This window comes from Gadus chalcogrammus, chromosome 23 (assembly GCF_026213295.1).
Source record: "Gadus chalcogrammus isolate NIFS_2021 chromosome 23, NIFS_Gcha_1.0, whole genome shotgun sequence".
Taxonomy (NCBI): Eukaryota; Metazoa; Chordata; class Actinopteri; order Gadiformes; family Gadidae; genus Gadus; species Gadus chalcogrammus.
Window position 1 is genome coordinate 15,663,555 of NC_079434.1, and position 11,738 is coordinate 15,675,292.

Below are 11,738 nucleotides of genomic sequence, written 5' to 3' on the forward strand. Positions count from 1 at the left end.
TGGTCACATGACACATATCAGTATGTCCTTTAACTGTTCACCTTTTTTGTTCAAATGCTAAGTAAAATCCAAAAAGTAAAGTACAATAATGTAAGAAAATAAGATGTTTAACTTTCACTCAGTCTCATCCCTCATCAGATAATGATAAATGATCAAAAGCAATCCGGTTTCATTTAGTTGTTTATGGGCTCATTTCTTTGCTAACCTAACTATCGGTATCGTTAGAAACAATGAACACAAGGCAGGTTGCTCCATTCTGTGAATAGTGAGTCTTTGCCTTTCATTGGAGCATGTGGGGACAAAGGCTGCTCAGGTGTGTATTGTGTTTTTAACAATATCCATCCAATATCAGAGCCTTTTGCATAGCTCAGTCAAGTGAAATGTCCCACACACACACACACACACACACACACACACACACACACACACACACACACACACACACACACACACACACACACACACACACACACACACACACACACACACACACACACACACACGTCTTTATCACATGCTGAATGCCTGTACTCCGGCCAAAGGTCATGAAAGTAGGCTGACTGAATCCAAAGAAAGAAAAATATGTGCTTGTGATTGAAGAATTATCATTTGTTATCATAAATTGTTCATTCTTTTTTTATTCTGAGATGTGGACGTGTTTTTTTATAATCTGAGAATTGAATAATAATTCACGTTTGTTCCAAAGGCCTGTGACCTGACTAGTTAAGAGCACAGCGATGCTTCAACTCTTTCTACAAAATAGGAATGAATTATTATTGATAATGTCATGTTCTTTAGGCCTATTTAAATTTGGGCTAATGGTTTGTTAGCGGTGAAGAGCTAGCAGTTTTTTAGCGATGAGGTCTAGTGGTTTGTTAGCCGTGAGGGGCTGGTGGTTTGTTAGCCGTGAAGGGCTAGTGCTTTTTTGGCCGTGAAGAGCTAGCGGTTTGTTAACGGTGAAGAGTTACAGACGCATTTCGTCCGGATCCGGAGGTACAACCTTGGTTTGTTGGATGAGAAGAGCTAGTTGCTAGAGGTGAAAAGCTAGTGGTTTGTTAGCAGTGAAGAGTTAGTGGTTTGTTAACAGTGAAGCGCTAGTCGGTTAAGTGGTGAAGAGCTATGGTTTGTTAGTAGTGAAGAGCTGGTGGTTTGTGAGGAGCGGCCACACAGAGTGGTCCCTGCTTCCAGGGATGTTGAGCAGTGGCAGGGGTGGTACCTATACCAGAGACATACTGGGGCACCAAAAAAGCTGTGGTTAAATACTATTAGTCTGCTCGTTTGGTCTATTCTTTCTTTATACTGGTATTTTGTCTCGGACAGGTTCAATCTGTCGGTTGTTAGCCATCCAACGCATCGAAATTATGAAACTCATTTTTGGTTAATCAATCAACAACTGTTTTAGGATTCTAATTCAGACTCCAATTATTCCTCCCGTTGAGATAAATTGATTAATTTGATCAGATGATCAAACGGGAATCAAGATAGATGGATAGATAATAGACAGAGAGACAGACAGACAGATAGATCTCTAGATTTCTAGACGGACAGACAGATGTTGATAGGCTGTCAGTTCTTCCTTCATCAGTGTTTCAAACCATTGGTCAATAACTTCCATCATCATGCTACAGAGATAAACACACACAAACGCACACTAACACACACCCACGCACACTCGCACACAAACACAAACAAACTCGCACACACACGCACACGCACACACACACACACACACACACACACACACACACACACACACACACACACACACACACACACACACACACACACACACGCGCGCGCGCGCAGACTGACCCTCACGCCCCCTCCCGTCCCGTCCCAGCTCAGCCCCGGGAGGGCGGAGTGGTGGTGGTGGGGGGGGGGGGGGGGTGGTATATACCGGAGCTCAGTGAGTTCAGGGCAGCAGTCAGAGGTCCGTCCGACGCGCGCACACAACCACACACACACACACACACACGCACACACACTCCGAGCTACACGACTCGAACACCCCGTCCCACCCCGTGCGTTTCTCGCGGGAACCTTCCCGAGACTGTCAGGCGAGGACGCGCTGACGGGTGCGGGTCCGGGGGACTGGGACAGGGACAGGGAGCGGACCGGAGGAAGACTGGAGAAGGGTTAGCGAGGCACCGGGCAGAGACGCTCCGACTCACAATACCCTCCGGTCGTCTACCGGAGTTTTCCCCGGTCGTCTAACGGAGTGTCTCTCCGGTCGTCCTGGCGGCGGGCGGCGGCAGCCCCCCCGTGGCGCGACGAGGAGCCGTCTCATGTCTCGCTCTCCGGGGGGTCTCCTCCACATGGACTCGCCTACTAAGGAGATCGAGGATTTTGAGAGCAACTCGCTGAAGTACCTGCAGCCGGAGCAGATCGAGAAGATCTGGCTGAGACTGCGGGGACTGTGAGTAGCGCCGTTCTCATCCTAACTCTAACCCTCCCTGATATCAGACTGATAGTTTAGGCCTACCGTGAGACCGTTATCTTTCTAACCCTAACCCATATATCAGACTGATAGTTTACAGTCTAAAACCGTTATCATCCTAACCCTAACCCTGATATCAGACTGATAGTTTACAGTCTGACACCGTTTTCATCCTAAACAGTGGCGGGGTTTGAATATTTTCAGTGGGGTGGCTAGGGTGAGACCAGAGATCATTTTGGGGTGGCACATAAATCTAAATATGATATAAGGCAGGCCTCGACATTATTGGTTCTACGCTTGCCCGGGGCAGGTGAACTCTGTGATCGGGCAGCTTAAATGTGACATGTAGTCGCCCGTTTGGGAAAGGGATTTCTTTTTGGTTGAAAATACACTTAATATGCCTACAAAATAAACGTCCTCCTATATCGCGGGAGCGGAACTTTCTACAGCGCTGTGCGTTGGTTTTTCGATAAAACAGGAGAATAAGAATCATAACAATAATTGGTTTTCAGTCACTTCCGTATAGCCAACCGCCGCATACGGAATAGAAAAAAAAGAAGACTCACTTTCGTTGCCTTCCTTCAGTCTCCGAAAACTGGCTAAGTGCCAGGTAAATGTATCTGAATTCAATAAATATAGACACCTGAAAATGAGACACCACCAGGGCATGAAACAAAAGCAAAGGAAGATTCCTTGGGTCCGTCTTGACAGCGGGTAAACGTTAACCGATTGCGATTTTGACTACCCCGCAATCGGATTCATCAACACAATTTCACTACATTACGGGTGTAGTATGTTGAGGACATTTTAGGACACCGTATCGACAAAAATCACAACGACATGTTGCTATTGATATATGTGCGGGAACAGCACTTAAATCTACGTTCCGGTTGATATCTGTTTTAGAAATGACAGACTTCAGGTGGAATTGTTTTAGGAAAGAAATCACTACAAATCAATGCAAATATTTTTTTTCATTCTGATTGGTGTAGTAGTTGCCAATGGCCTGTTACTTACTACAGGTCATTATTTGCTGATCATTTTGCATTATAATGAATCGGGATGCAATTAATAGTTTGCAATATTCACAAAAAATCTATACAAATAAATGTTGTCATTCTGATGCTGTAGTAGGCCCTATATGTATAGATTAATTAATTCATTTTCAGGCCCTAATATTTCTTCTGTTGGGTAAGCTGGTTTGAAAGCTGTGCAGACATAATTGTTATATTTTGTATTTGAATACATTTTTATAATTCAACAAATACTTTGGTTGGTTTTATACATTTTCTTAATAGGACTACATTTTCCACTTTGGGCAAGTATGTTTTGCTATTGGGCAAGTAAAACATAACAGCCACTTAACAGCCACTTGGCACTTTGGGCAAGTGCCTTAAAAAGCTTAATGTCAAGGCCTGATATAAGGCATCTTGAAATGTAGGGAATATTTAAGGCATGTACACGCTGTAACTCTACGTCATAATATTAATTCAGACTGGTGTAATTGTCTAATACATTTTACTTTATTACTTTCTTGCAGTTACCTATGAGCAATTTTTTTTCTGATCAAAAAACATCATCAGAAGAATTTCATTTCTGACTCATTTTAAATGTCACATTTCAAAAGGCCTCGTGTTTATTGATTGAACTCAGATTCTAAGACAAGTGCAGGTTGGTCTCAGCTTTTCAGGTCTGTTTAAAAAAAACACTAACTCGACCTTCTGATCTAACACTGTAAAAGTAAAAAGTTAAAATGCAGTGCATTTGTCAGAAAATAAATTACACAATTGCAAAGACATTATTTTGTTAAATTTTTGAATCCCTGCCTCTAAGATATACAAAATACGTAAACTTGGCATAGATTCATCTTCAACAGCGGTATTCTGCGATTATTGTGGTTTGTAGCAAAGCGATTCACAAAATCACCAAAATCCAGGGCTTTTGCTCGTCTTGACTCTACACTTAAAACTCCTAGATTGCTTAGTCGAACATCATCCATGGTAGATTTAAGGTAGGTCTTGACTAGTTTGAGTGTGGAAATGCTTCGTTCACAGGTAGCTGTACTCACAGGTATGGCAATGGCCCATTTGCATAACCTGAACAGCTCATGGAATACCTCTTTGAATGGTTCAATGATCTTTGTGATTTCCGCAATATCAGAGGGCATCTGTTCACCAGATGTGGACGTAAGAGCCAGACATAATGCATAAGTGTCTGCGAAAAAAGAAAGAAAATGCAAATACGACAAGGGTGGCCAATGGGGTGGCCGGGATTAATGGTGTGTTCCTGAATCCTCGGACGCCAGCCTACCGAGTCGGAAGTCAGAGAGTAGACCGAGAGCAGTGATGACGCTCTCAACAAAGTGGCTGCGCCCGTGAAGAGATTTATTTTCTTTGTATTTGTACCTCGTTGGTCATTTTAATGTCGATTTCAAATGCTCTTACACACTTGATTACATTGCTACTTCATTCCTGTCACCAATTTATGCATTGCACGGTCTTGATGTGTGTGCAATACAATGTTAAGTTGTGTTGTTTGTTTTCGAGCTGGTTTGCTAAAGAGGCTAATGTAGCTAACAATAAATAACGACTAGCCAATGACATGACACAATCACAAAGTCACACGGGAACGCTATAAATGCCCCGAGACCAGAAATGACGTCAAAGGTGCAACTCGGAAGGCTGGCGTCCGAGGACTCAGGAACACACCATCAGTCTAGGGTGGCCCCGGCCACCCCTGGCCACCCCCTAGCTCCACCACTGATCCTTAACCTAACCCTACCTGATATCAGACCGATAGTTTACAGTCTCAGACCGTTATCATCCTAACCCTAACCCTAACCCTGATATCAGACTGATAGTTTACAGTCTAATTCTGTTATCATCCCAACCCCTACCTCATATCAGAATGATAGTTTACAGTCTAATTCCGTTATCATCCTTACCCTAACCTTACCTGATATCGGACTGATAGTTTACAGTCTAAGACTGTTATCATTCTGGTCTGATATAATACTGATAGTCTATAGTCTACGATCATTATCATTCTGGTCTCCTGATATCAGACTGATAGTCTACAGTCTAATTCCGTTATCATCCTAACCCTAACCCTGATATCAGACTGATAGTGTACAGTCTAAGACCTGATCCGCTGGCTTTGTTGTGTTGCTGGTTTTTTTATCCCTCATTGAATAGATCTGATTATTGGTTCTGAACATTTATTTTTGTGATTCTGTCATCACCCGTAGTTATGGAGGTCTCTCAGTAGGAGGTACGCCCTGAGGGTTTAGAACGGGCCACGTGGTATGGAGCTTTATCTTTTATTCAACTTTTATATATTTTTTGAGGCCTAATGTGCGTTCTATAGGCCTACGGTCCGCTCTGTAGGCAGTGGGTCAGAGCTGATCAGTAGGCCTGTAGTGCAGTGGGTCAGAGCTGATCAACACTGTGGGGCCATTATGAAGTACCTAAACCCCATTTCTACCAACATAATGACATTCATATGCTCATGGATCCACTAGACCTGCAAGGGTTCAGTCACTCAGCACGGACCCAGGTAGACCTTCAGGGGTTCAATCACTCAGCATGGAGCCTGTAGATCCGCAGTGAGCCAGTAGACCTGAGAGACTGACCCAGGTCTACCTGGGTCAGTCTCTCAGCGCGGACCCTGGTAGACCTGCCCCTCCGAGCGCCAGAACTCAGCCTCCTGCGAGGACCATCAGCTCTCCGAATAGACCCTGAAGGGAGGCAGCTGTGGTCTGCGTTTGACCTCGCAGTCGGACCCCTTCCGCTTTCCCACTTCCGCCGAAGGGATCAGCGCCCCCCCCCTCCCTCCCTCCCTCCCCCCTGTGGTGGTCCGCTGGCTACATGGCTGCTGGGGACGTGTGGGGGTCATGGTGTTGGGCGCAGCGTCATACCGGCAGGACGCCAGCGGCAGAGATCCGGTTCACACCATGAAAGCAGCCTCTCTCTCCTGGATGGCCGGGAGCAGCTGGCCACGCAAACAAACAAATGCTCATGTGCGCTACGCTCTGCTGCCCAGCTGAGCGCACGCATGAGGTCTCGCTGCACTACCACACACTGTACACGCACCGACAGACGCACACACACCTGCTGCCAGAAAATCCTACCCCGTGGAGATAAACTAGAAATAACTGAAAGGAATTAAGAAACTAGAAATAGAAAGGTAAATGATGCAGTGTGAGCTAACACATACTATAACATAAAATGTATACAAATATAACAGCCGCAGTCATAATGTGGACAAGAGTCGGCTTACAGCCTATTAAATGAGGCAGAGAGGATGTTGTCTATTGGCTGACCATAACGGGCCAGCAGCATAATGACTGGACCATAATGACGGCTGACCTGGGACGACCTGAGCTCTGAGCAGGGTATCCTGTCTTCACTGATCTCATTACCAAGCTAGTTCTCAGAAGGGCTTCCCCATAATGGCTGGAAGGCCAGCCGGCTCCTGGCTATCTGACAGGGCCCAGCAAGGGCCAGGGCCCGGCCCCTGATGTCAGCCCTGTACTCTCTTCCCCTTATAGAGAGGACACACTGGAGAACACATTGGAGAACAATGAAGCCATAGAGAGGGGAACCCTGAAACTAGAGAGAGGCAAACACATTGGAGAACCCTGAAGCTATAGAGAGGAGAACCCTGAAACTAAAGAGAGGAGAACACATTGGAGAACCCTGAAGCTATAGAGAGGAGAACCCTGAAGCCATAGAGAGGAGAACACACTGGAGATCACAATGGAGAACACTGAAGGATTCTGGCCTGGGGCTCCGGAGTGCTAGAGTGACCAAGAGTGATTGTCTTACCGGAAAATAAGGAATACTATGTCTTGGACTGAGACTAAAATCCAGGATACAACATGCAATGCATCCATTTTGATTATGGATGTTGTCCGCAAACAAGCTTCAAGTACGATCAGTGCTTTCTTGGAGTCACTTGAAATCCAGAGAAAGACATGTAGAAAAAAATAAATAAGTAAACAGGAATAACAGTTATTATATTGTTAATGTTCGATAAAAAAATAAGTAAGCATGCTGTTTGAGGAGCTCCGAAAGAGTCTCTGGTCAGATCTCTTTATCTCCTCCTGACATGCTGTGGTAGTAAAACAAAGGCATGGGTCCTATCTCGTACTATTGTCTCCCTGTTTTATGTGCTCTTTGAAGCCGCAATTTATCATTTATTTATTTGCTGTAGTTGTCTGCGAAAGACCTATTTTATTTACAGGGGTCGAATCCCTCCACTGAGATCACACACATGTTACAAAGTGGCCAATGAAACCAAAAGGACATCTGATCTCAGAGTCAGCTGACCTCCTGAGAACAGAGCGAGGGTTTAGTTAGTATAAGAACATCTGGAGACTCCAATCTAAACAATGATGATGGCTCATTATTGGTGCCGTCTAGCGACATGCGGTCATTAGGGAATACAACCAGTTGATCAGTGTTGTTTTGGCCACCGTGTTTAATAATAATAATAATAATAATAATAAATTGTATTTATAATGCACTTTATATTCAAGAATCTCAAAGTGCTTTAGTGTGAATGAAGAGTGGGGGAGGGTGGGATTCATAGTAGAAGTTATCAAATTAATTCCTATTTATGGACACAAGGGTAGGGAATCTTAATCCAGGTTTTCGAGGAACGTCAAATGAGATGACTCTGACCCCTCTCCTCTCTTCTGTCCCACAGGAGGAAGTACAAGAAGACATCCCAAAGGTAAGTTTGGTCCAGAGCTCCCAGGTCCTCATCCTGGTCAGACCTTCACCCAGTCAGACCACCACCCGGTCCGACCAACCCCCAGTCCCACCACCACCACCACCACCTGGTCAGACCTCCACCCGGTCCCACCACCAACTGCCCCCCCCACCAAGCTCAAATGACGACTGCCGGCCCTGACGTGACCCAGATGTCCCTGAGAACGGTTGACGTAGTTTGTGTCCGAGGTGCGGGACAGAGCGATGACTCATGTAGCGCAGTGTGAGCTACAGTATGCTAGGGCCGCGGCCAAGGTCCGGACCCCGCCGCGCTACCCATGAACACGTAGCCATGCAGCTGCCTGATGAGCGTCAGAAGGGGGTGTAGCTGGGGTCCTACAGGAAGGTCCCGTGATCTCCATGTTGAGCGGACCCCTCTCTCGGTTTATTCGTTAGACCCACTGTTGCCTGGGCTTCCCTGCACTTTCACTCTGGCTGCATTCCAAATTGAAATGTCTTAAACACAAACAGAAATGTCATTCACTCTCAACAACATTTTAATATGCTTGAAGTGTGCATGTTACTTCAGCCTCTATAGTGCATCATGTGACAAGAGCACTTAAAACACTGTGTTTGTAGCAGAAGGTTAAGAGTCCATGTGCAGCCGCTGATAGGATTAACTCTCTGAACCCAGCTGCAAAGTAATGAGATTACCGGAAGTCTACGCGTTCACAGTGTGTATGTGTGTAACAAGATATTTCCGCACACCAATCCAAATTAAGAAAAGGGCACACAAATCAGTCAAAGGTCTGCATTTTTAAAAGGGGCATAGAAGAACGTAGGCCTAATATCCAGCGTAGTTTGACGTTCCTCATTTCATTACAGAGAACAACATGAGTTCCTCTAGGGATGTCCCTTTAATCCCTTAACCCTGCACCCCGGGAATACTGCCAGCCCAACAGCAGAGAGGTCGAGTTCTTGTTTGAACAAACTCATAGGGACAAGTATTCAGACAATACAAAGGGATAGGTATAGGGAAAGCTCACTCTAGCTGTCCTTAGCCTCTCTCTCTCTCTCTCTCTCTCTCTCTCTCTCTCTCTCTCTCTCTCTCTCTCTCTCTCTCTCTCTCTCTCTCTCTCTCTCTCTCTCTCCTCTCTCTCTCTCTCTCTCTCTCTCTCTCTCTCTCTCTCTCTCTCTCTCTCTCTCTCTCTCTCTCTCTCTCTCTCTCTCTCCAGATGAGTGAACACAGAGCAGTGTTCTGATGCTGCACAGAGACCAGATGGGGGAAGAAGGGCATTGAGCGTCTAGTGGGTTCAAAACAGACGGAACTGAACTCCAGAAACTTTATTGTCCACCAAAGTGAAAAGATTACGTTTCCCGGTAGATTAACTGGATGATTAATTTGTAACATTTATTTTGCCTTTGTGTATGAAATGCCGTTCCACAGATAGTGGTGTGTAGAGATGTTGCTTTGGAATGGGGCCGAATAATGAAGAACATGGAGAATTCTGGCCAGTCATCATTTCTAGTCCCTAAGGTCTCATACTGTGGTTACAACTGAGGACCTCAGGGAGGCCTCGGAGGACACACAGTTATTTATTATTTCCTTCACATCTTAGGGGCAGTGTTGCATGGTTTCCTCACAATACAAAGATCAACAGAGACAGTGAAACAAGGGAATAACCCGTTCTACATCAGGGGGGATCTCCATGGGTCCTGGGTCTGGGGTGGTTTCGGGTCTGGTGTTGTCCTGGGTCTGGGATGGTTCTGGGTCTGGGCTGGTCCTGGGTCTGGGCTGGTCCTGGGTCTGTTTCTGGTCCTGGGTCTGGGATGGTCCTGGTTCTGGGCTGGTCCTGGGTCTGGGTCTGGTCCTGGGTCTGTGTCTGGGTCTGGTACTGGGTCTGGTCCTGGGTCTGTTTCTGGTCCTGGTCCTGGGTCTGGTCCTGGGTCTGGTCCTGGGTCTGGTCCTGGGTCTGGGCTGGTCCTGGGTCTGTGTCTGGGTCTGGTACTGGGTCTGAGTCTGGGTCTGGGTCCGGTTCTGGTCCTGGGTCTGGGTCTGGGTCTGGTCCTGGGTCTGGGTCTGGGTCTGGGTCTGGGTCTGGTCTGGTCCTGGGTCTGGGTCTGGTCTGGTCCCAGGTCTGGTCTGGTCCTGGGTCTGGACCCTCGATATAGTGGTCTCCCATCATAGGACAGGTCATTATACTGGTCTCACATCAGAGGACAGGTCATTATACTGGTCTCACATCATAGGACAGGTCATTATAATGGTCTCAAACCAGAGGACAGGTCATTATACTGGTCTCACATCATAGGACAGGTCATTATACTGGTCTCAAATCAGAGGCCAGGTCATTATACTGGTACAGATTGTGTGGTTTCTAAGTGCTGCATCTTAGAGCTCATGTTAGACGCTGACTGACAACGACCTTGAGCCAGAGAGGGTGTGTGTGTGTGTGTGTGTGTGTGTGTGTGTGTGTGTGTGTGTGTGTGTGTGTGTGTGTGTGTGTGTGTGTGTGTGTGTGTGTGTGTGTGTGTGTGTGTGTGGTGGGGAGGGGGGGAGCCGGTGAAGGTATGTGTGTGTGTGTGTGTGTGTGTGTGTGTGTGTGTGTGTGTGTGTGTGTGTGTGTGTGTGTGTGTGTGTGTGTGTGTGTGTGTGTGTGTGTGTGTGTGTGTGTGTGAAGCCAGTGTATGTGTGTGTGTATGTGTGTGTATGGGGGGGGGCAGGGGGGAGCAGGTGAGGGTGTATATGTGTGTGTGTGTGTGTGTGTGTGTGTGTGTGTATATGTGTGTGTTTGTGTGTGTGTATGTGTGTGTCTGGGGGTGTGTGATACACAATGCTAATGCATTTACAAGCCTCCAGATAAGAATGAGGCCATCGGAATGAGAACAGGATGAGTCACTGAAGGTGTGTGTGTGTTCTTAATGAAGAGCAGGGGGAGGAGCCGTGTGTGCTTGTGTGTGTGTGTGTGTGTGTGTGTGTGTGTGTGTGTGTGTGTGTGTGTGTGTGTGTGTGTGTGTGTGTGTGTGTGTGTGTGTGTGTGTGTCTATATGTATATATCTGCTCCTTTAGGTCTATCGCAGTATTGATCGGTGATCACTTGTGTCTCTCTCAGAGCCCATCAGTCTGCCCGTCTCCTAATTGCCTCCTAAGTTAGCCATCGATTAGCAGCCCTGCGCTCTGCAGGTCGACAGAGAGGGGGGGGGGGGCGGCGATGGGGTGGACACTTGCTGAAAGGAATAAGCACGTTACATTATTTATTTACTAAGGCCTAGTTGATTTCCTCCCTCGAATAAACAGGCTGAGGCTCAAGTCCCCCTAGATAAAGGTTTAGACTCCTTCATTCATCTCGCAGGAAATTTTAATATTGACGTCCATTGTTTAACTCACTCTGGGCTTCTGTATAGAAATATCTTGAAAGAGATCAATAGCAGCTGAACATGACGTTTACAATTCTTAGTATGAAGCCAGCAGAGCTAGACAACGCCGACAGAGCAGTAGTGACGCCAACCTTGTGCTGTTCATCCTTCCATGTAAAGACGGTCAGCCGAGGTTTACTGAGGCGTTATGGACAGAAGGACGACTGCAC

The 11,738-nt window shown here is 46.4% G+C and overlaps 1 protein-coding gene across 1 annotated transcript in view; it reads left to right on the forward strand.

Moving 5' to 3' along the window:
• Window positions 1–1,942: 1,942 nt before the first annotated feature.
• The window catches only part of LOC130377690 (dual specificity calcium/calmodulin-dependent 3',5'-cyclic nucleotide phosphodiesterase 1C-like), a gene marked incomplete at its 3' end in the record, with an annotated part of 31,676 nt that continues 21,880 nt past the window's right edge, over window positions 1,943–11,738 (forward strand). Inside the window, exons 1-2 of the mRNA XM_056584846.1 lie at window positions 1,943–2,416; window positions 8,147–8,173. Coding sequence (XP_056440821.1) covers window positions 2,286–2,416; window positions 8,147–8,173 — 158 coding nt within the window. The remainder of the gene's footprint in view (window positions 2,417–8,146; window positions 8,174–11,738) is intronic.